The sequence below is a fragment of the Coptis chinensis genome, chromosome 2 (assembly GCF_015680905.1).
Source record: "Coptis chinensis isolate HL-2020 chromosome 2, ASM1568090v1, whole genome shotgun sequence".
In the NCBI taxonomy this organism is placed as follows: Eukaryota; Viridiplantae; Streptophyta; class Magnoliopsida; order Ranunculales; family Ranunculaceae; genus Coptis; species Coptis chinensis.
In genome coordinates, this window is record NC_141457.1 from 66,158,210 (window position 1) to 66,181,594 (window position 23,385).

A 23,385-nucleotide genomic window follows, 5' to 3' on the forward strand; every position below is an offset into this window, starting at 1 on the left:
ATGATACCAATTATATAAGATCATTCAAAAATTTGAGCACCTGATACACTTTCATTCACTCAAATATTCTTCTGTACTTGGAATTTTGAATACAAATAGGACAAAGAATGGTAATAGAATATGACAAAGACTGAACGGCACATAAACCATGGCTCAAATTACAAACTATGACTGAGCAGCAGAATCAAGCCGATTTCCTGTCTGCCCACACAAACAAATACCTTATTATCATTGCTAAAAGAACAAGTTAACAAAAGAGAAATATATAAGAGCAAAAAGGGAAGAAGTGAAAACAAAAAATTTAGAAAACAAAGCTATAAAAACTAACTATGCAACTCGTTTTGAAAAACTTTTAGGCATTGTCTTCCTTTTGGTTAGGGGGGCTCCCTGCAAGCCAACCCCAAACACCACCCGAACTCTGTCTCTGCTTCGCACTTAAAGCAGCTTGTTCAGAAGCAGCTTTTTGTCGTTGTAGAAGCTCGAGTTCTTTTTGTAAGGTTTCCATCATTTGCAGCTTCTGCCGTAGCTCTGCAACATCAACCTGAATTGTTCGAAAAAATTATTAGCCCTTCCTGATCTTTCCTTTCTATAAATGGAAGACTTGAAAGAATTCCACCGGCAGAAACACTTGGAAATCAAAGTTCATTGGTTTAGTGTTTAACAGCATAAATTGAATTGGACGAACTGCACTACCCCATCTAAAATTGACGTAAATTAGGTACTCCACAGCATTCAGTTGTTGGTAACTTGGTCTTGACCGTCACTAATTATTATTGATCATCCATCGCATGGTATAGCGTTCTTTAGATTTGCTCTATAAATGGGTGTAGCTAACAGACTGATATAGTTTGCATACTGGGGTTCTGCACCCTGTTCCTTCCCATTCTTTTTGTACATTTTACTCTTTTTAATACAATTTGAACTTACCAAGCAAAAAAAACTATATATACTTATATTGAGGAGTGAACCAAGAAGTTCCCATACAACCCTGTGCTTGGGGCAAAAACAAAAAAGAACTCGCCATGGCATAAATCATATCTAAAGCTGTTATAATAATTCCTTGCAGCTTTGAATAGTCCTGGTCTATTTTGGAATGACACAAATTCAACCAACACACTAAGTGTAGCTACTTTGGATCTTTTTATGGCTAATGGAGGTGTAGTTCATTTAGCCCTCTACATAATGTCTTCTCTTAAAACAAAAAATGCTACAATCAAAATTTACTTAAGTATACTGCTAAATTTTATAATATAACTATTATCGAAAAAAACATATTTTATAATATAACAGAAATAACACGATATTTAATGGCACAATCGAGAAGTATAGAAAATATTGCAGTATCTAGTAATAAATAGGTAGAATGATGAGTTTCACTTGCCACAATATCAGCTAAGCTGGTGCCAGTTCTTTGAAATACCAGCAGATCGTGAAATCTCGTGGTTTGTTCTATGGTAAAAAAAAAGGTTTCTACAGTCCCTGTGGGGTTTATGCATATATTTTCTTTAGTGACTACATACTTCAAGCTTCAAGGTTAGATCAACAATTTTTTATATAGAATAACCAGAAATGCACAAAAGGAACTCAACCGAGTTCTGTGCTTCTCCAGTAAATCCAGAAACCATGGTGGAACAGGGCATAAACTTTCTGACCTTTGCCATAACAACCAAACTAAATTATTAATTTACAACAACCATCAAAAATTATACACACCTCTAGCTTAAAACACCTTGACTGCTCAGAAGCAAGCTGGCCACGAACAGACTGAAGTTCCTGCAAACCATAGAAGATTAGTACAAGAATGGACAATGCACATACTGCCTTCCTCGTGTACCCAGAGTATGATAAATGTTCTCAAAAGTTCCGACAAAAACACCATTGATAATATTACAGGCCTTAAGCTAGGATATACTACTAATGTTTCAATATTCATTACAATTAAAATGAGTAGTACCGTGCACGCGTGATGCACACCTTTCTTATTGCGTCAAGTTCATTAGAAAGTTGAGGTCGTGGCAATCTTTTCCATGCCACATTTTATAAATAAGTACGAATAATTATTTAAGTCGGGCATCAATATTTGTGATATCTTCTCAAACTAATATTGTTATCATGTTATGTGACAAAAATATTTCAGTTAATACTTTAGGAAAAAAATAGTCATTCTTTCATGTAAAAGTATTAAACGATTCTAAGAAAATTCTGCAAAAAGGAAACAAAAGTTAAGAGGGCATTCTTATGTGTACAACCAACAATGTATTACTATGATGCAATTACTCAAATGAGGTACAAGTTTCTCTTTTGAAGGTCTGTGTCCAGCTTTTTACCTATATCTTTGCCAGTAGTAATGTGTCGAAGTCAAATGTCAGATAGTGTTTTCACAAACACCATGTGAGTACAGATTTGGGTTCCACATTTCTAGATTAAAGTAAACTTGACCCACTTTAGCATTTTTGCGACTTGTGGATTTGAGCCACGTGAACTAATTTTATAGCTGATTAGCCATTTCCATGAGGCAAAATGTAGTAAAATTCCTTAAATTGTCTCTACACATGTGACTGTGAGTGGTAACTGGCAAGTAGTAATGGAGGGCACAAATGGAAGAAACTGGAGAGATCTAACAGTTACCACGCAAAAAACATGCCTCTTTAAAGTAGTCAGATTGTTAAATCTTTCTATTGAAAAAAAGACAGTAGTATGCATGCCTTAGTAAGATCCAAATTTCGTGTGTCTGCTTCTACTAACTCTTGCTTTAGTTGGAGGGCTTGCGCCTGCTCTCTAGCGAGTACTACTTGTAAATCCTCTTTCTCTGCCTTGAGGGATGCTAAAATTCCACCAGTTTGCTCACTTTTTATATTCTGCACCAAAGATTCCTAGTTATAAGTGCAAAGAAAAAATTCTGAACATAAGCACTACCAACAGTGAAGAAAAAGAAAATGTTTATTAAATGAAAAAATAATTGCTCTTCTTCTGGTTTCTAGGTAAAAAGAAAAAGAGAACAACTATAGTGCACAAAAGACTATCTCTATCTATCAATATGCATGTGAAAATTCTTCTTATAACATAACATCCCATGCAGCCATGCAGGTGCAACAATGCAATATGCACATGTAAAGCGACTAGATACCAGTATATAGTTAAAGATCTAATCTATAAACCTTATAACACGTTCGCATTACCGTGGACTCTGAGTCATTATTGTCCATGATGATTTCCCTACTTTTTCCTTCTTGACCAACTTCAAACTCGGACTCCACATCCCTGGTAGCACTGGTCACATTATGCAGGGCAGTAACACTATCAGGCACAGGTCTCTCAATCAAATTTGATTGCAATGTTGATTTGCGACTTGGTTTAAGGACATTAAGCTGAAAATGATCAGACAAGTTGAAAGAATAAAAACTTTGGAGGTTAGAAGATAAAAGCTATGAAATATCAATTATAGTTCTAACCTCGTTACTGTATCGGCCATTGTAACCTCCAAAAGACACAAGAATATCTTCACCATTGTAAGAGCTTGCAATCAAACTTAATCCCTGCAATTGGAAACATTAGCAGCTCGCCAGCACGTCCAAAATGTCCAGGGAAAATTACATCATGTTTCAACTTTCATGCAACAAGCAAAGTTGATCATCCAGTAAAGAAAAGGCGAAGATGACGATTTTTCCAAAGAAGTGAAGAACAGATAAACAAAGGTCTTGATATTGCCAAGACAGTACTGCTTCTGCTAGTACTGTAATTGTTTTTCTTAGTCATACTGCAAAACAATTACTGCCTTCATAATAATAGCCAGAACCGCAATAACACGGTAGCGTGTATTGTTACAATCAAGGTCCTGGGTGGATAAATGTAATTTTTCTAGAGTAAGTTTCAAAATATAATATAGTTTTACAACTCTTAACCATGACTAATGCAGCATCTGCTACTAGGCATGGAACATATATATAGCGAATTTCCAACTAGAGACGCTTATTCTAGCTTATTGTTGTTTTTCCCAATAAGAATTTTTCACGTATTAAAAGGTGCATTTTTACAGTTCAAGGTCAATACTTAGATTATCTTAATCTTACTCCAGGTAACACATCTTTTGAGTGATCACAAGTAAAGATGCATTTCAAGATATAAGCATACCTCGCTAGCAAGAGGAACACGACCTTGGACAGTGGTTACGACTGACCAAACAAGAGTAGACATGTTAAGAACAACAGTTTCTGATACACCTGCCAGGAAACAGAAAAAGGAAGCATGAGTTCAGTGGAAAGAGAAAATCATGTGCCGACACAAGGCATTTTCATGACATCAGGACATGTTATATAATGTCAATTTCCAACAGCAAATCCACCAACCTATTTCATACTTTGATCTCTAGAAGGCTACAGCATATAAGTAAAAAACGACGAAAACAACCCACTTAGCCTTTAGGAATTGTTTCGGTAATTGATAACTCCCCCACCACCATAGTCGCCTCCACATGGGAACCCCACCACCAACATCGTCACAACCACCCACCCGGGCTACGGAAGACCTACCACCACAGCACCACCACCATGACAATGGAACCCACCGCAACCACCACCACCACCACCATGGAGCCCTGCCAACTCTATAGTCAGCAACACCCCCTCCACCACTATGGAATCCTCACCCACCACTTGGTTTACGTTGGAAATTTAGCTCCCATTCTTCTATTCTATAAATTTTCTGGTAACAATTTTAAGTTATAGTGAGAGTTTTCAGAAAAGTAGCTGTTTTACAAAAACGGTTGCCAAACAGCCCCTAAAGATACATATACAGAATAGAAACAAATAAATAAAAAAAAAAAAAAAAAAAAAAAAAACAACAACAACAACAACAACAACAAGCACCTCTTTTGAAAATGTGGTCAGTTTACCCAAAATCCACAACAAAGTTGTCAGAGGATCTGCAAACCGTAATCCAAAAAGTTAACATCCCTCATTATTTTGAGCATCCGAGAATCAGACGCACAACTGACCATTTACCCACTTCTTTGGACTACCAGAAATATCAATAAGATTTCTTTTATAGCATTAGATACCAATCAATTAATCCACACTAATTTTCAGCTCTTTCCAGATAGAGAATATTTTCAGTATGGTTGATCTGTATAGACCTCATCCCAATAAGATGTCTAAAAATGTGTTAATAAATCTAATATGTTTGTTTCAGGATGTTCAGTGCAAGTATATCTCCAGAGCTCATAATAATGTAAAATCAGCACTGACCACCATGAGTGTGACAATAAACTTCTTTCTACCATGCTAACCACAGTTGTAATAAGCATTTCTAGCCATCTTATTTGACTCGCACATGAAATGCCACTGCTTTATTGAACTGATCAAATTATAAGAATTTCTGTACAGGAATTTGTGAAGGGTAAATCCTTTATTGATCAATAGAGCATGAAGGACCTATAGTGACGTAACAAGGAAGTGCTGGTGTTTCTCCCCATTAAGCTGACCTACTTCAACTAACAAAGGCTACTCAAACAGCTGAAATTCACATCCTACAGTGGGCCAATAAAGGGTCAAGCACCTCAAACTTTCTCGGTTAGGCAAAATGTTTAGATATTTACTGGCCCGACATCCTTGCCAAGAAGGATACCGTGTATATGGTATCTTAAACTCTAGAGCATAAAACTCAAAACCAATTGGCAATGAGTGAATCATCCCTAGAACTTATATACTGTTCTACAGGGCTTGAAATTCCCAATGAGGAATCCTATATCTTAACAATCTCGTGGCGTAATTTTAGCAAAAGATGTGAATTACATTTATCGGGTTGAGCAAGGTAGATGGGCCTTTTGGCCAGAAAGAATAGCATGCCCTCACACCATTTTAGTTTGGCAAGCAGTGGAGCGTCCCCACAAACTTATATATTACTATTCGAGGCTTTGAATTCCCAATGTGGGATTATATAGCTCAACAGGCTCCCTTGTGTGACCGTGTGATTTGGACTAGAATGGTTGTTTGCCCAAACTGAAATAACCTGCTCGGATACCATCTTTCATTTGGGAGCATCCAATTCATAACCAATTCCTATTAGTGAGCATCCCAAGAACTTATATATTGTTTTGGTAATGCATCTTAACATACACTAGAAGCACCAACACAACAATAGTGGTTGTGCTATTAGTAAAAAGGGGATGATAATCACATGGATATGATTATTGTCTAGGGGCTTACATTATAGGCATTACTCTCTTTCAAAAATATATCTTGGACACTGCCAAAGAAGCTAACATGGCCCATCTCCAGCTCCGTCAGATTGGTACATCGAGTGCATAAAGCCCCTCATTTCATGACTGAACCCTATTCAATCATTTACGATTTCAAACTTGACTTCCACCTTTGACATTTTCTACTTATCGCACCTATGAGATATGACCCATAGCACTTGTCAGTTTGAGTGAATATCATTCACAAACATGGGAACCCCTTTCCGCGTATTAGCAAGCTCGGGATTGAACCTTTCATGTGTCAAAAAACAGTGTAGCCTCATGTATCACAAAAACTGCAGATTCAGTAACTAGCAAGGACCAAAAGGTCCATAAGATGTAAAATAAAAAATTGAAGATCAGCCGAAAGGCCCATAAGATGTAAAATAGAAAATTGAAGATCATGAACACTTCAGCCTCAAACTACGTACCATTTTTGTTGTCACCTCCACCAGCAATAAACCAGTTCTCCCCTACAGTTACACCTGCATGCCCAGCTCGTGGAGATGGTATCTCACCCTGTTGTGTTGGTCTTGACCATTCCATCTGTATGACATGGGGGGATGGGGACAAAAGATTAGAGCCTTATTCAGGAAATTCTTAGTCTATGACTGACACAAGCATCTGACAACAGTATATCTCTCTTACAGTCTGCAAGTCAAGGACATGAAGATCATTGAAGCATGCAGCATGTGAACCCCCACCGAAGATAAGAAGGTACCTCTCTGCATGCACTGCGGCAGCATGATCAGATCTTGGAGAAGGAGGTACACCCCTATAAAATGGTAAAACAGTATCAGTTTCATTCACTGACCTAGGAAAATATAACACAGCATCATGTCATCCTCAACATAAATACAAGACCAGAAGGTTCCTTAAGCTATGACTTCCAACCAAAAATGAATATAATGATGCCTATAATTTCCCTTCAGCAACGTAAGAAGAAAGGCGCTGATTTTAAAACTAACAGTCTTATGGTTGAAATCTGAAAGGAAAGGAAAAAGAAAGACAAAAGGAAAGGAAATATATGATTAAGATCACTGTTCTGAATAGTGATTAGAGTGCAGAACACTATTTATGTCAATAACTGAATTGACCAAGAAACTTGAACTTGTATAATGCCAGATAAAGGTAAAACAGGAGGAGGAAGAAAGAAATGAGAGGATGAAAAGAGCTTTGAACGTTCTGTTGGGCATGCTCCTCAACCATGAATGTACGAAGATAGTCAACAAGGATAAATAGATTTTAAGAAGTCTTACACAGCATCTATATCATCCCAGGTCATGGTCTCAAGGTCAAGAATGTGAAAATCATTCAAGAGAGTCCTCTTTGCATCTTCACCACCAAACATGACTAAACTTGTTCCAACAAGAGTCACCGACTGACCTCCACGTGATACCTGTTAAGAAAATACGGGGACACTTTAACTCAAGAGACAGCACCAAGACAGAACTCAAAATGCTAGAGTGCATAGTACTTTGAAGCAGCTAAAACACTAAAACGGTACTAGAAACTGAATTCCTTGCAAAGAGGAATTATTGATATCCATATTAACACATTACGGTACTCATAAACTGAATTAAAAGCATCTCAATCTTCACCTCTAGACTGGTTTTAACAAGAGAGTGAATGGAAGGAGGTCTGTTCCTGGGAACAAACTCAGAGAGCAGATAAGAGAGACAGTAAATGGATTTCCTACTGCCTTATTGGGGACTGGAAAGTGGAAACCCAATTTTGAGGGAGAGATATGTGATCTTCAAGAGGTTTTTGTATCGATTAAAGGGTCCAAATTCCTGTCCACATCAAGAAGTGGGCAAGTGAAAATCATTGATTGATGAATTTTTAATGTAACACAGTCAAAAATAGTGCAATCTGCATTGGAGCTGCCCTCCTGTATATCAACTAAGACCTTAAACTGGCCCTTAAAACTGTGATGTGGCCCTTCATCTTTAAGGGGATGCACTGAAGATCCCCTTACTGCCTTACAGAGGATCTTTAAGCCCCATATTAAGGGTACACGATCTTCAAGAGGTTTTCATCTCAATTGAAGGATCCATATTCCTGTCCAACCTATGAAAGGAGCTAAGGGAGATCTAATTTAGTGATGTGTCTTTAGATGTGTGTCAATTATGTATTGAGGAAAGTTGTTCATATTTCTTGTTTATGGAAGTTAGTGTGCTACCAGGCTGTTTTATATTGCTCTTCTGTTATTTGTTCTGTAGGTTGTCTCCTTTTCTTGATTAATTGCATCTGCCATTTACCTTTTAGATGTGAAGTAACTAGATTTAAAGCATTAGGCCAGTCTCTTACACTCAAAATACTAACTGTTCAAATATATATATATATATATATATATATATATATATATATATATATATATATATTCCTTCTCTAAAAAGTAGCTACTTAAATTAACTTAAAATAAATACGTAAGTAAAACTTCACCTAAAAAATGAATTTAACCCTAATTTTTTGTGGATATGATATACTCACCATAATGATCATCTCCACAAAATTTCAACTCATTTGGAAACCTCTTACATTGGTAAAAAATGATTGCAAAAACTCGACATTTTTAGACCGATAGATTTCTTTTTAAAGATGACAACAATTTTTATCTATGCTAGATGTTTCCAAATGAACGAAAATTTTGTGGAGATGATCTTTATAGTGAGTGCTTCATAACCACAAAAAATTCGGTTTGAATTCATTTTCTAAGTGAAGTTTTACTTATGTATTTATTTTAAGTTAACTTAAGTAGCTACTATATATTCTCACTATAGTTTAAGACAATGAAGAAGAATCATAATATATTCCATTATGAAGGATGCACATCACATACCGGTGCTTTTCCATAAGTCTTCAAGGTAGACCAAGTGCAACTCTGCAGATCAAATTCCTTCACTGTCATGAGAACGATCGATAAAAAAAGGTCAGTGAAAACGACACCAAAGTTAAAGAAACAAAAACAAAACAAAAATGTTGCAAATCTGACCTGATACAACCTCGGTAGGATCTTTCGTATGTCCAGCAATAGAAAGAAGCTTATTATCCCACGGTATCTACATAAATAAAGTATACAACAACTAATAATAAGAAAAGAATACATTACCGAATATCAAAATATGGTGAAAAGGATACACCACTGCTGAAGTATATACTAACCAAGGAATGCCCAGCACAGGGAACTAGTACTGGGGAGGACGATTCTGAAGACTCCGTGCCCACCTTAAGTTCTATCTTGGACCATGCCAAGCTTCTTAGATCAAGGACCTGAAGATGGCGCCAGAGTCAGAAAACAATGAACTATTAGCCACCTATGACCTTATTTCTGTTGAAACATAAAATAAGTTCTCTAATATTTTTCATGATATACATCTAATCCTCTACAACTATCTTCAGTTAGGACTACAATAACATATCCAAGTTACAACAAAATTATTCAACCAGCAATTGATTTAAACGTATGTAATCAACCATTTCTTAAGTTCATTTAAAAATCCATGGAAGATCGCCCTAAAGGCATCTTCCTACGTGAGCATACCTGAAGATCATTAAGGTAGCGACCATTGTGATTCCCACCAAAAATATACATTTTGTCTTGAACTATTGCTGCGCCATGCTGCAAGAATAGAGAATGCCAAGTGAAGAAGAAATAGTACAAAACATAAAAGACTCGAACAAAAAAAAAGACCTCACTGCATCAACAAGGGCGGTATGATACCTCATAGCGGGCTTTTGGGTGTTGCCCTGATATGGAAGGTGCAACCCACTGATCATAGACCCCAACAGAACCAATCCCTTCCAAGACAACATCCTTATCCTGAGTCTCCGTTATGCCCCCATTTTCAATGGAAATAGTCTTTGTCTCAGGATAATAGTTCCCATTTGGTGTCGGTGACTCGGGCTTTGGATTCTGCAAAAGAAATGTAGACACAAGGATCAGATATGCTCAAATTTATGTAAAGAAGAAAGCCACTAGAAGTTTTTGGTGACTAAAAACTTAAAGCTAAGAAACTATTGTCAGGCAGGATAAATTTTCCTACTTTGGGAAATTCTGCGATTTGCACTTGTGCATATAAAGGGCAACGTGGGCGTTCTTGATGGACATACGGCCACTATTTTGAGACTATTATCAATCAGGGAAAAAGTTGAGTTGATTTTATTAGTATGGTCGTGAATGTAGGACTCAACTGTAAAATTAGACCATGCCAGAATCCTCTTCAATCAGTTATCAGTGTCCATTAAAATAGGAGGAAGAGCTTTCAATTTCACTCGTCTAGGGAACATATCTGGTATAACTTTACCTTTGTTCCCCTAGTAAGTGGAGGATACTGTGTTGATGAAGAACTCGGAGAAACAAGCTTGATGCTTAACTGGAAAGGCCAAAAGGATTTGAGAAAGATTGGAAGAAAATAAGACAGAGCTAGAACCTAGAAGCAGGAAAAATGTGAGAAATTCAATCCTTTCCTTTGGGCATCAACCTCCGCTATTTATCAGACAAGGACATTCCAAATGCACCATCAAGATTTGTCAATTTCATTTGAATTCCTCGTTTACAACAATACCATGGTTGAGTGCTTCTGACACACTCTTCTTGTGCGGTCTTTATGGATAAATGCCAAATGAAATGACATGAGATAAGCAAACAAGCGCTTATACGGGAGCAAACTGAATACCAGTGCTGTGGATGGACTGCAGACTCAAAACGGGACCTCCTAGGATGAACCTTTGAGGACATACCAAATGTGTAAAACAAATTTATAAGGGTGCGTAGACAAAATCACAAAACCCAATGACAATGCCATTGAGAAACAGCTCTTTGTTGCGGATTTGGGTTTCTAAAACCAAAGATGCAGTCTTGAAGGAACCATGAAACAGCAAGAGTAAGGCTACTCTGTGTGGTCTGAGAAAGAAATCATATAAAACATCATGGATTATAAATTTTATTTTTACTGTGTGTGTGTGTGTGTGTGTGTGTGGGGATGTGAGAAGATCAGTTACAGTTACAAGACCTCCAAAAAGGATATAAAACATCAGAGTTCATCTTGCTAACCTAAGGCATTCAGCAAGTTATAATTGCTGATGACAGCCTGTATGGCACCTTTCTCAATGGTTTCAATGTTGGCAAATAATATAGAAGCTAGAAAGCATCTAATCTTTCATGCTTAGAAGGTAAACATATAAAGGCATATGTAGTCTATAAAGGCATATAAAGGTAAACATAATGGTTTCAATGGTTTCATACATATGTAGTCTTGAAGAAGGTAAACATATAAAGGCATCCATCTACTGTGCCGTATGAATAAAAAAATATCAGTTATAATAAAATTACTACACACTCCCTTCATTTCGGCCACGTCTATACATCTCCTTTACAGGGAAAGCATTGCACATGCAGCTCAAGTTCATTCATGCCAAAAAACTCGAATCACCAAAGCTTTAAGTCATCGTACTAGACAAGCATGTTGACTTTACGAATCTTTTTTTTTTTTTGTTATCGGAAAAAGTAGGGACATATGCTATAAACCAATCGAAAATAATATTTTAGGATGAACGATCTACATTACAGGTAAGGAAAGGCCAAAAAATAAACGGCAGAAAGCAGACCATCCAACATCTGACAAAGATTTCATTGCTTTGGAAAAACCAAACTCCAAACAAAAGATTTTCCCCAAATATATTTATGCTACAGATAAAATGGGGCACAACTTAGTAACCTTTTGATGACTCACATTCATTTCCACATCGACTACAGGTTCAATCACAAATTCAGGTACTCTTGAATACCAAGCCGGATCTTCTTCCTACACAAACAAATTAAACAAAATATATCAGCTACATGTTCTAGTTTGCAACATAAAACAGAAGCGTTGAAGAATTGACCACATGTGCACCTCTAAGATTTTCACGAAAAGGCGCATTGCTTCTGTTGCTGCCATGTTTCCAAGCCCATGCCAGCTGCAAGATTAAAACAACAATGTATGAAAATTACTTGAGACGAACACAAAAAGAATATTTCTTAAGCACTTCTGTTAAAACTGTGGTACTCAAACTAAACGCGTGTAAAACATCCCCTTTTAATTCAGTGGCACTCATAGGAGAGGGCTGACTAATTTTATGAATCCAGGGACTCTGGTCTTCGTTTTGGTTACATGGTGTGCGGAGACATGAAACGAGAAGGTCTTTGACCATTAGGTGCATCAGTGCATTTTGGAATCTCCATAATTTCAAAGATTAAGTTGAGAGAAGGAGAAGTGAAACTTGGTATTCATCAAGCTTTGATAAACTAATAAGATTGCTCCAGATTTTGATAAACTGTGATACTGACCTTGTCCATTTGTTTTGCTCCACTGGACTCCACGTACGAGGTTTCGGAACATTACAAGGTCCCACACTTGCCTATATCATCAAGAAAATCAAGATCTCGTTAAATTCCAAACAAAAAATAAAAAATCAAATTGAAGGCAGATCTGAAAACGTATAATTATTCAGACCTGTTGATATAAAGCGTAAAGTAGCAATGCAGTTTCGTTAGAGAATTTGGAGATCGGGGAATTATCAGATGAATTGGATCCACCGAAACCTGCGTAGGTCGAAGCTGCGTGGAATTTATCTGGATAAGCGAGGCTTGAACTCCTCGCAATCGACATTTTTGGGTTTCGGTGTGGAGAGATGATCTATTTCTCCACGGACAGGTTTCTGCTACTCTTTTTTCGTTTCGCCTGTATTTAAGGGTAAAGGTTTATGTACTCTTGCGAGTTTTATTTCTTAAATTGCTTCGTGCTCAACTAAAAATTCCAGAATATATAACTAGTATACTGCATTGCAGTGGGGCGTGAGCCTAGTATATTATTTATTTGACTCTCTTTTTTTATATATATAACAAAAATTATATTTATTTATTTATTTCTACGACTTGTCCCTCGATTTCTATCTATCTCGCACTAATAAGAGGAGTTGTATTCATATATACATTCCCACGTCAGCCTCACTAACAATTTCTTGACATTTTTATCCCAAGATAAAAAAATTGTTTATTTCCCAAACAAGTTAATATGTGAAACAGCACTGTGGGTTGTGTGTGACTTCATTTTTACTTGTGCAAGATTAATATAGTTTCCTACGACTTCCAGGAAATGGTAATAAAATGTTACAATCAAGATCTTTGTTATGAAATAACAAGTTTTAAAACCATAGAATGACTAATGCACTATTCTAGCTAAGCAATAGGGTATGCAGTCTATGCCCACAAAGACATATCAAGCACCTCTAGCTAGTACATAGTTGCAAAGGAAAAAAAACATGTTGCAAGTACAACCATTTCTAAAAATTGAAGAAGAAAGTTCAATCAAAGGTTTACTTCAGAATACACATACGCATGAATGTTTATGGATCATAATCAATATCAAGGCCAAAAACCAAACACAATATTGAGACAATTTTATTGATTGATAAAGCTCTGTCAAAGAAATCCATGATCAACAACTTCTGAAGATCCAATAATACATCAAAGACAATTAAAACACTCAACATTGAACTACAAATATAAATGTCATACAAAATTGAGCATCAAAGAGGCCGAAACGATGCCGACGCTAACTAAGTTTGACATTACAACTTAAGGAAAACAAACTCTTCAATGAAAATTTCGACATAACCTCCTTTGTATTTTCAATATTAAATTATAAAAAACCTGTCATGTCTAAAAATCATTAAACCTGTCATATTACCAGAAGAACCAAAATAACAACATCCCAAAGGTTCTAAACTACTATACATATAACAAGTTGCACAATTATTGAGTTTACAAACTGCTCAACTCAACTCAAAAGACACAGAAAGGGGGGCTAGCAAAAGTCCAAACAACTATAATATAAAAGGCAGTAGTTGAAGTAACAAAATCCATATGCAGCAACCATCAAAAAATGTCCTCCTATACATTACTTGTAGAAGAACCTGCATAAATCCAAACAAGAAAATTAAGCATGATAACGACAGTAGATATTCATTTATGAGAAATATATAATATCTTGATGAAGTGAATTTGCAAACAATATAAATAGAAATAAAGGTAGAAAGATAAATACTACATACCGAGATAAAAACAAGAAAATAACATTTCAACTATAAGATTTTCTTAGAACATCAAATGGTTGAAGCAGACAAGTGCAACAAACGATTCTCCTCTTGCAATCGGCCTCTAAGACCAACACATTTTCCAATCTTTTGAAGTCTTTCCAAAGAGAACATAGGGCAAAATGCTAGATCACACAACTTTCTTGTGCGAGACAAAGCAACAAAAGTCAAACCGAGGCTTTCCCTTTCACCAATATCTACCACAGCCCGATCAAGAGTAAGGCCTTGACTCTTGTGAATTGTTATCGCCCAACATAGTACTAGGGGAACCTGAATGCGCTGGCATGAAGCATTACCTGACTTCCAATTTAATGTCTGTGGAGTAATAGGTATTGTATTAGAATCGGCCCGGAACCTAGCACCACGATAGTGGTCGAAGTCAACCATAACAGCAAGAGGTATATCTTCTGGTGATTTGCAGCCATTTCCGTAAACAATATCTACAACAGTGCCCATTGCACCATTAACTAGCCCATTTGTTGTGGCAATGTTTGAACGAAGCATAACACGTGCACCAAGTGATAGACATAGAACTTTCTCCAAGCCTTTTGCATCATCTGACGAAGCCTTGGTAGCGGTCTCACAATTATTTAGTGATACAATTCGAGCAACTGGTTTACCAAGCTCAATAAGTCGGGTGAGATTATAATCATGTGCAGGCTGTTTGGTAGGAAAAAGAGGCAAAGCATCTTTGAAGGTGTTAACCTCATCCATATTGAGCGAGGAAATATCCCGAGTTAGAAATAATTGCCAATCACTGACGGTTGAAGTTCCATTACTTAGTCTGAACAGTGTTTCTCGAAATGATGCTTGGTCATCCCCTGCTTGTCGAAATATATGTGATAACCGAACACATTTATCGAAACTAGAATACACAATTCCACCATGTTGTTTTTTAATAGACCCACCTTGGACATATAATGCACTGTCACATACAGGAGGTAATTGACGCATATCACCAACGAGGATAATAGATACATCACCAAATGGCTCGTTCTTTGCGAAAATATCTCGACAACGCCGGTCAATATTTGCAAGCATACTTCTTCCAACCATGTTGTACTCATCGATAATGATAAGTTTGGTGTCTTTAAAGTCTTCTTGCATACATCGACATTGATCACCTTCAATCTTTTTGGAAGTTTGTTTCACACCTTTCTGTTCCACAGTGAAAGATAGTTCATGATGGATGGTTGCACCTCCAATATTAAAAGCGGCAACTCCAGTAGGAGCCATGACACGCACTGCTTTGTTTGTTTTGAAAATTGCAGTAACTGAATACACAATTGCATTTATGAGTGTGGACTTGCCTGTGCCTGCTCCCCCACAAACAATTAACCGAATACATGCTCCAGCTTGTAGGGCTCTAACTACCATATCATGAGCCAGTCTTTGTTCATTAGATAAATCATGATCCGGGTACAACCTGTTTGAGGTTCATGATTTAGTTCATTGCCACCACGAAGAGCATGGACAAATTTTCTATCAATTTCTATATTTGGATATCGATGTAAACCTTCAGCCTAATTGTGTGAAATGTCGAAGTCTCTTCTTCCTAATTCCATAGTTTCCCCAGGGACAAACATGGGCCCCATTGCTACTGCCATCATCCACTCATCCCGAAGTAAGTCTTCAGTACCAAGCTCTACCTCAATACCATCTTCAAGCTCTTCATCTATCGGTTCTGGAAGAATAATCCCATGAGTGATTTCGAAACCCAAGTCATAGTATCTTTCAGACCACAAGGGAAATTCTCCCCGAGCTTCTTCGAGAGTTCGATAATGATGATGAATTAAGACTTGTTGATGACCAAATGATTCCCATTTTTCAGTGTTTGGTAGGATGTCACCGTCTAGCTCCGGAACCAAACGCACAACTGCGTCAACTCGAGAAGTGTGCCAAACATGCTGCTTGAAATAATGTCTTTTTGCCATATTCAGGAGGGAAATATTTTCATAACAAAAAGGTCGTTGCAGATATCTTCCTACAAAGGTTGGATCTGTTCCAACAATTTCATCCTCGTTGGCCACTATTCGACGGCGTACAATTGATGCTAGCATGCTCTTTTCGCTAACATTTAAGAGTACAAACTTTCTGGATGATCGGGTCAATGGGTACCCCATTAGCAAGTGACATACTTCCTGGGCAGAAATATCTCTTTCAGAGACACTTTTCATAAGTAAGTGCTTGAAAGCAGATCTTGCATTTTGACAGGGCCGATGAAAATCTTCAACAATATCTTGAAGAGTATCTCTGAAACTTTTAGAAGCTGGTTCAGATTTAGCGGCGTATTTAGCAATGTAATTGACAACAGATTGCACTGAAAGGACTGGCGACCAATCAATGTTTGCACGCCAGGTCTGCAAAATCTTACGATTGTGGGAACAGACTAGTTCATCATTTCGACGGCCGAAGAAACGATACATGTTACTGTTGGGAGGCTCTTCCACAATCTTCGACTGACCAATTACATCAAATGGGTATCTAAAGCGACATATCATTTGTTTGGTTGCTTTGTGTAAGCGCAAACAATGACTCTCACATATAGAGTGTCGCATGACCCAATTGACCAACGAAACATAGTCATCTTCGTTTGTATCAAGTTGTAAATCGAGTGGCAAAATGCGTGCACAAGGATGTTCTTGGAGATTTCTAGACATGCTTGGGTGCGGGTTAACGGTGCAAAACAAGTCTATCAAAATAATCAATAACATTAGATCTATCGATAGCACTTGTAGCAATCTTAGTAACATCCGGAGCATCCGCTAGCCAAAGAAATCCATGAACATGACCACTACCACGATTTTGCCACTCAAACCGGTACCAATGATCAACCACGAGAACTCATATCGTAAGTAATCCCGAAGAAGAATTCCACTCTTGCCCGAAAGAACCAAGCGACAACATTTGGGTTATCATTAATTAACTTTTTGGCGTCCCCTTCTTTTATCTAAAAGAGACATCCTTTCAAGATCATTAGAAGGATCTAAAATACGAAACAGTTCTGGCCATTGCATGTCGAAAGCCGAAAGTGTGAAGAAGATGGTTGGTGCACCTAACTGTTTAACCATGGCATCGACTATTTCAATCTTGTATACCAATAACACCGGTACCACTTAATGTTGTTAGCAAAGTAAGAGACACGATTAGCTAATTGCTTGTCACCGGACGAAATCATATTTCAATTTTTCAATTGACAACTCAAAGATCCCCGGATTCTTCCTCACAAAAACATCACCTAAAGAAAGTGCATGCCACCTTGAAAGAGAGTTCCAAGCAAACTAGCGGAATCTCGTATCTCTAGCAAATCGGTCATCATGATATTTCATCAAAAACTGGAAGTACGGCAATGGATTGACTTTCCGCTGGCGAGCTTGTCGTAGATCAGCATCACCGTAAGGAAACAAAGTTGGAAATGCCATAACAATATATCCTGGGGTTGAAAACTCATCAATGATGTGAGTTGTTAAAGGCATATGGACATTAGTTTGATCTACATTTGGTACCATAAATGCCCTCCGGAGACGTGCTTGTTGATTGGGTTGTGCGTAATAGAAATAGTTCCAACAAAGATGAAACTCATCAATGTGCAAATCCACGGTTATACAAGTCGGTGGCCCGTCATCGTCATTGGCTTCCCTAGGTATGGCGAAACTTCGTTGTCGATATCTTCCACAGGTCGGGACATATGTGGTAGGTCATCAGGTTGTCCATCTAGAGGTAGTCCTTCGATAGTTCTATCATCAATAATTATATCATTATAGTACCGATTATAAGTTTTCAACCAAACCAAGGTCGTATGCATTACAAATTCTCGCCCGAACACGAATTCCTTGCTTGCATGTGGCCCCCCTATTAATCCGACAAGAATTGCAGATAAATCGGCGAGGCTTGAATGGAAGAACAGTGGCAATCAGATTGACATCTTGGGAGAAATTTATCACATTACCACTGTACTTGTATTGTTGACCCCTAACACGATACACAGACATCATGGGATGCACCCTGGCAATGAGAATTCTTTCTAGATTGGACAAACGAGACAGTTCTAGAGGTACAATGCCCGGATCCATTGAATTGTTAACACTGAACATGCCAGCGTTAGTGTTGTCCCGTTTTTCCAACTTGCAAGAGGTACAAATACCTGCATCAATTCTTGTTATAAGCGAGGTTCTCACTTAGTACAAACATATTCCAAGAAAATATACAAAGAAGAGCAATTACCTGCAGAAATCTTTAGATCGGGAAATTTTCTTTTGCATAGAGGACAACCGACCCATGAAATATCATTGCAGGATTTTCTAAATACTTGTGCGTTGGAGAGTGGTATGCATGTAGTCGTCTGTAGTAGGTGGCAGATCAGTGTTTTCACGGATATTGTCTTCACACACCATAAGTTGAACACCAGGAAGCCTTTGATGAAGAACGTTCTGTGAAATAACTCTTTGACGAGTAATAACAACTCTTTGACGGGCAATTGTTTGACGTGCAAGTCTTTGCCCAACAACTCTGCTACGAAACGCATTAAGGGAGTTTTGAACAACCCTTTCAACAAGGTTTTGCCTTACAAATGCTAATCTTCTACGAGATTGTCTGGAATTTTGTACTCCATCCATGTGCAATCCACGAGCCAAACCTTTACGAGCAGTGTCTAGGCGACGATTAGCATCTCGGTGCTTGGAGGTTTCGCCAATGCGTGCATCTTTTCTTATAGCACTATTAATTGACTGTGTTAATGCATGTTGTGAACTTGTCTGTTTTGCACGAGTTCTCTTTTTTTTTGCAGTATTTGTAGACCTACCATGCTCTACACTTTGCCTTATGAGGGAATGTCGTACTGTATCCATTTGCAATCCACGAGCCAAACCTCTACGAGCAGTGTCTAGGCGACGATGAGCTTCTCTTTGCTCGGAGGTTTGGCAAATGCGTGCAGCTTTTCTTCTAGCACTATTAATTGACTGCGTCGATGCATGCTGTTCACTTGTCTGTTTTGCACGGGCTTTCTTCTTTTTTGTAGTATTTTTTGCCCTTTTCTGCTCCACCCGTTGCATGTTGTGGGAAATGTTGTTATTATCAACTGGGCATGCAACCTTTAGATTACGTAGCCACTGAATGAGCGGGCAATTGTCTGCTAAATCAAAATCAGATACACTATCTAGTTGCAAACATTTATCTACTTGACTTCCAACCCTGTCACAACCTCTTGAAGTCTCTGTTGGATATGGTAGATTGTCAACCTTTTGAATACGGGGTACATTTTCTGGTAAATCAGATATAGTCTCCCTTACCAAAGAATTTGGTGCAGGAATTCCATCCGTACGAACCCAATCAATGAGCGGGCAATTTTCATCTAGATCATCGACCCTCTCCCTTGCTGAAGATATTTCTGCATAATTTCTAACCATGTGATTACTAATAGAGGATTCTGCATGATCAGGTCTCCTATGAATATGCATTGAACTCTCAGGTTGAGATGCCACCGCCGTCATAATCCGAGAAGAAGTACGTCTGGAAATAATTGTACGTCTTCGAGTAGTTGGATATGCAATTTCTGGTAGGTAGTCTAATCTCCTGATGTATGCTGAAATTTGGGCGAAAGAGTTACGGGGCCGACGATTATGAAGACGCGGCCGAGTAGTAGTTGGTAGGGTAGTATGTCGATTCCGACGACTATAAAATCTACCAAAGAACCTATCAATTTGGTGTAGTGCTACTGGTAAACCTTCCACAGCTGCATCCATTGTGCAATAAAACACTGAGAGTGGAAAAGTAGGGACGAGAGGGAAGTCTTCTTATGTCGTGTCAATTGAAATTCCTACATGGTGGGCAAACTGGAGCATTAAATAGTTGAAAGTTTTGCTTAGGAAAGTTGTTTCTTTTCTCTAACGGGAAGTTAAGCCAAGAAAAGTTTAATAAACGAATAAAAACTATAAAGTCCAACTACTTCAAACTTATTATTTCAACCGTGGTTGTCATAAATGTGAAAAACTTGCAATATATATGAAACATAAATATGACCACTTACTTTGTTATATATAAATGAAATAATGAAATTTGGGCCATTATTACTCAATACTCACCTATTAAATGCACCCAAAGTAACTAATGTATTAGGAGATATTAAGAATATTAAGCGCGAGAGAAATGCATGAATATTAACAAGGATTGCACGACTTATATGAGACCGTCTCCACCAATTGTATTACCATGTAAATCGTAGTTTCAAGGTGAAAACAAATTAAAACAAGGAGTAAAGCAAATGCGAATGAATACATACCAATTTGTTTGACAAAAATATCTCCAAGAAACATAAATACTCGGAACGAAAACAAAACCAAAAGAACTGGACCTGCAAGGACAAAACAAATAGTGGTTAGCTTTGAAAATATATTGTAATGACAACGGGTAGTTAGAGGCCAAGAAAATATTAGTTGTAGGATTAGGAATACCACAAATCTGAATGAAAACATACCGCTTCCTTTTTTCAATATTTTCCACAATAACAGAAATACCTAGAACCAAAAATGTGTAGTTGTAAAAACATAAGAAAATGGTTAGCTACATGGGAATATAGATATTCAATAAAGTAAATCTACATAACGATTTGGTTGCTTTTATATGTTGAATTGTTTGAAAATGCTAATGTAAAGTTGTATCTTATTTCTTGTTATTCCTTTTGGATAATATTTATAACAAAATTAAAGCATAAATACACTTTCAAATTTAAAATTGAACTTACATGCAGTTGACATAAACAAACAAAAATTCTCAATCATGATTTAAACATAAAGATAATTGGTTTATTCATCTAATAAGGCTTGGTTCCACATCTTCAAACCTCCCCAAAAGTGTAAACGCTAATGGATCTTAAGTTGGTGATGTGGTTGGAGCTTTCGACACCGACACCAGTGGTTTAACCCACTAGCCGTAAGCCTACTTGCATCCCTTCTATTGGGTTATTGGGACATGACATGATAGAATATGCATGAATGATATATATAAAGAAATACACATAGAAAATAGCGCAAAGGAAGTACCATTAATAAATGTGTTGTTCTAGGACAGAAGCATACAACTAATCATATTTGGCAAGAGTAAAGGGTAACACGAATACGCCAAATATTGCCTGATGAGTAAAGGGTAATAAATCTTGTTTTTTGTCTTGGAATTGTTTGAAAATGATAGAGTAAAGTTGTATCTAATTTATTGTTATTTGTTTTGGATAAATTTGTTCACTAATTTAAAGTTAAAATACATTTCCAAATAAATAAAATACATTGCCAAATAAATAAAACAATATAATTTAAAATATTGGACTTACATGCATTGGTGGAGGTTGGTGTATAATGCGATCATGACAAAGATTAAATCCCCTCTTTTCTTGCATTATTACAAGTGGACATCTTGTTATTTGGGTTTTCTTGATCTCCATCAAATTCTCTGCTACGCTTTGGAGCAAGGTGATTTACTTCACTTATGGTAGAGATATTGTTTTGAAGAAACGAAAAAACAGATTGACGACTCTAGTCCCATGTCTTGACATATATAATTTCTTTTTTGATGGAGTAAGAAGTAAAATCAACACGGTCATTTTCAAGATTAGCGGTGGTTGGATTGAATGGAACACAACCAAACTGGCATAGTACTCGAAGTGGCACATATGGAGTGGAACCATGAAGGCCGACAAGTACAATACTTTGTCGACCTGGAATATGTAGATAAATATCTCTATGACACAAGAGCCAATCACATTTCCACTTGATGTCCTCCGTCTTCAAAGAATTTAAGCTGGTGTACCATGCGTTAGCATCCTTAGGAATTGTACAAGGACGCTTGCTAATGCTTGTTTTGACAAGATTATATCTGCTATCTCTAACACTTTTCATTTTCACCAAGGAATTTGATAAGTGCTCATATGCCCAAACTTGAAGAAGTGGAATGCATCCTGAAAGCTTGGTATGTCTATTTATGACACAATTGGTCAAACCTATAAGAAGTTCTGCTAATATCATTGGTACGATAGTAACGCTCCCAGTTCTAACTTCTTGAATAATTTTGCATAAAGAGACATCAATTTTGTTTGTGTTATTCGGAAGAAGAACATGTCCCACAATTGCTAAGTCTATTGAATTTGCACGCCCTAACGAATTTTTTTTATCGTTTGGATTACCAACATGCAAGTGTCTAGCGATAAGAAAATCAAGAGAGCAAGTTTTCACTTGACCATTTGTTTCTTTTTCAAGAGTTTTTTTGGAGATATGCAGGAAATCGACAAGTTCCTTTATATAGCTATCTTTTAGGTGGGGAAAAGCAGGGCTTCCTTCAAGAGACATGCCAAGAAGATGAGAACATTCTTCTAGTGTAGGACAAAGTTGATGAGGGCCAAATTTGAAAACCATGTCATTTGGCTCCCAACATCTAACAAGTGCTTCTATGAAAGCCCAATTGATTTTGAGTTTAGCTAAAGTTAGTGTGTTTCCCATACCACTCTTTTGCCTCCAATTGATCCAATCACCACTATTCCAATCATTGTTAATGATTTCCAATAGGCTTTTATTAGGCACTTTGGTATTCATTATCAAGTTCTCCACTCCCTCCTATAGAAATAAAATAGTTCAATTAGAATACGAGAAAAATTAATCTGTCTATGTAGATTATACTGAATGCATCTAGTAAGGCTTGGTTCCATATCTTCAAACCTCTCCGTAAGTGTAAACGCTAATGGATCTCTAGTTGGTGATGTGGTTGGGGCTTTCGACACCGACAGTAGTGGTGTAACCCACTAGCCGTAAGTCTACTTACATCTCTTATATTGGTTTATTGGGACATGACATGGTAGAACATGCATGAATGATATATATAAAGAAATACACTTGGAAAATATGCAGAGGAAGTACACATAATAAATGTGATGTTCAAGTAAATTTGATTGAGAAGCTAATTAGCAACAACATTCATATCATATTGTGCTTGATCGCATGTTAAAATGAATGAGATTTCTTTATGTTTGT

The 23,385-nt window shown here is 37.3% G+C and overlaps 3 protein-coding genes across 4 annotated transcripts; all 3 read right to left on the bottom strand.

Moving 5' to 3' along the window:
* Window positions 1–29: 29 nt before the first annotated feature.
* On the bottom strand, window positions 30–13,161 carry ACBP4 (acyl-CoA binding protein 4). Of its 2 annotated transcripts, none has more exons than XM_086589562.1 (18): window positions 12,733–13,161; window positions 12,567–12,637; window positions 12,133–12,196; window positions 11,971–12,042; window positions 9,960–10,151; window positions 9,780–9,857; window positions 9,401–9,508; window positions 9,231–9,297; window positions 9,078–9,139; window positions 7,495–7,634; window positions 6,884–7,010; window positions 6,667–6,781; window positions 4,132–4,220; window positions 3,453–3,536; window positions 3,180–3,368; window positions 2,706–2,858; window positions 1,714–1,773; window positions 30–541 (listed from the first exon to the last, which is right to left on the bottom strand). In XM_086589562.1, exons 1-18 carry the CDS (start codon window positions 12,886–12,888, stop codon window positions 353–355), a joined length of 2,016 nt encoding a protein of 671 aa, XP_086445688.1. In that variant the 5' UTR covers window positions 12,889–13,161; the 3' UTR covers window positions 30–352. The 2 variants fall into 2 exon arrangements, with proteins under 2 accessions (XP_086445688.1, XP_086445687.1); XM_086589561.1 differs by having other exon boundaries at window positions 11,956–12,042; window positions 12,733–13,007.
* Window positions 13,162–14,383: 1,222 nt separating this feature from the next.
* On the bottom strand, window positions 14,384–15,751 carry LOC147517244 (ATP-dependent DNA helicase RRM3-like). The gene has a single exon (XM_086593534.1). The coding sequence runs from the start codon at window positions 15,749–15,751 to the stop codon at window positions 14,384–14,386; it is 1,368 nt and encodes a 455-aa protein (XP_086449660.1).
* A 146-nt stretch (window positions 15,752–15,897) lies between these two features.
* On the bottom strand, window positions 15,898–16,875 carry LOC147517245 (uncharacterized). Its single transcript, XM_086593535.1, has one exon. The coding sequence runs from the start codon at window positions 16,873–16,875 to the stop codon at window positions 15,898–15,900; it is 978 nt and encodes a 325-aa protein (XP_086449661.1).
* Between the last annotated feature and the right edge of the window lie 6,510 nt (window positions 16,876–23,385).

Coding starts and splice junctions, on each gene's coding strand:
- ACBP4 (XM_086589561.1), bottom strand. CDS start 12,888: ATGTCGATTGCGAGGAGTTCAAGCCTCGCTTATCCAGATAAATTCCAC. Junction 12,197..12,566: donor GAGCAAAACAAATGGACAAG/GTCAGTATCACA, acceptor TTAATCTTGCAG/CTGGCATGGGCTTGGAAACA. Junction 3,537..4,131: donor GTGTTCCTCTTGCTAGCGAG/GTATGCTTATAT, acceptor TTCCAATTGCAG/GGATTAAGTTTGATTGCAAG.
- LOC147517244 (XM_086593534.1), bottom strand. CDS start 15,751: ATGGTAGTTAGAGCCCTACAAGCTGGAGCATGTATTCGGTTAATTGTT.
- LOC147517245 (XM_086593535.1), bottom strand. CDS start 16,875: ATGATATGTCGCTTTAGATACCCATTTGATGTAATTGGTCAGTCGAAG.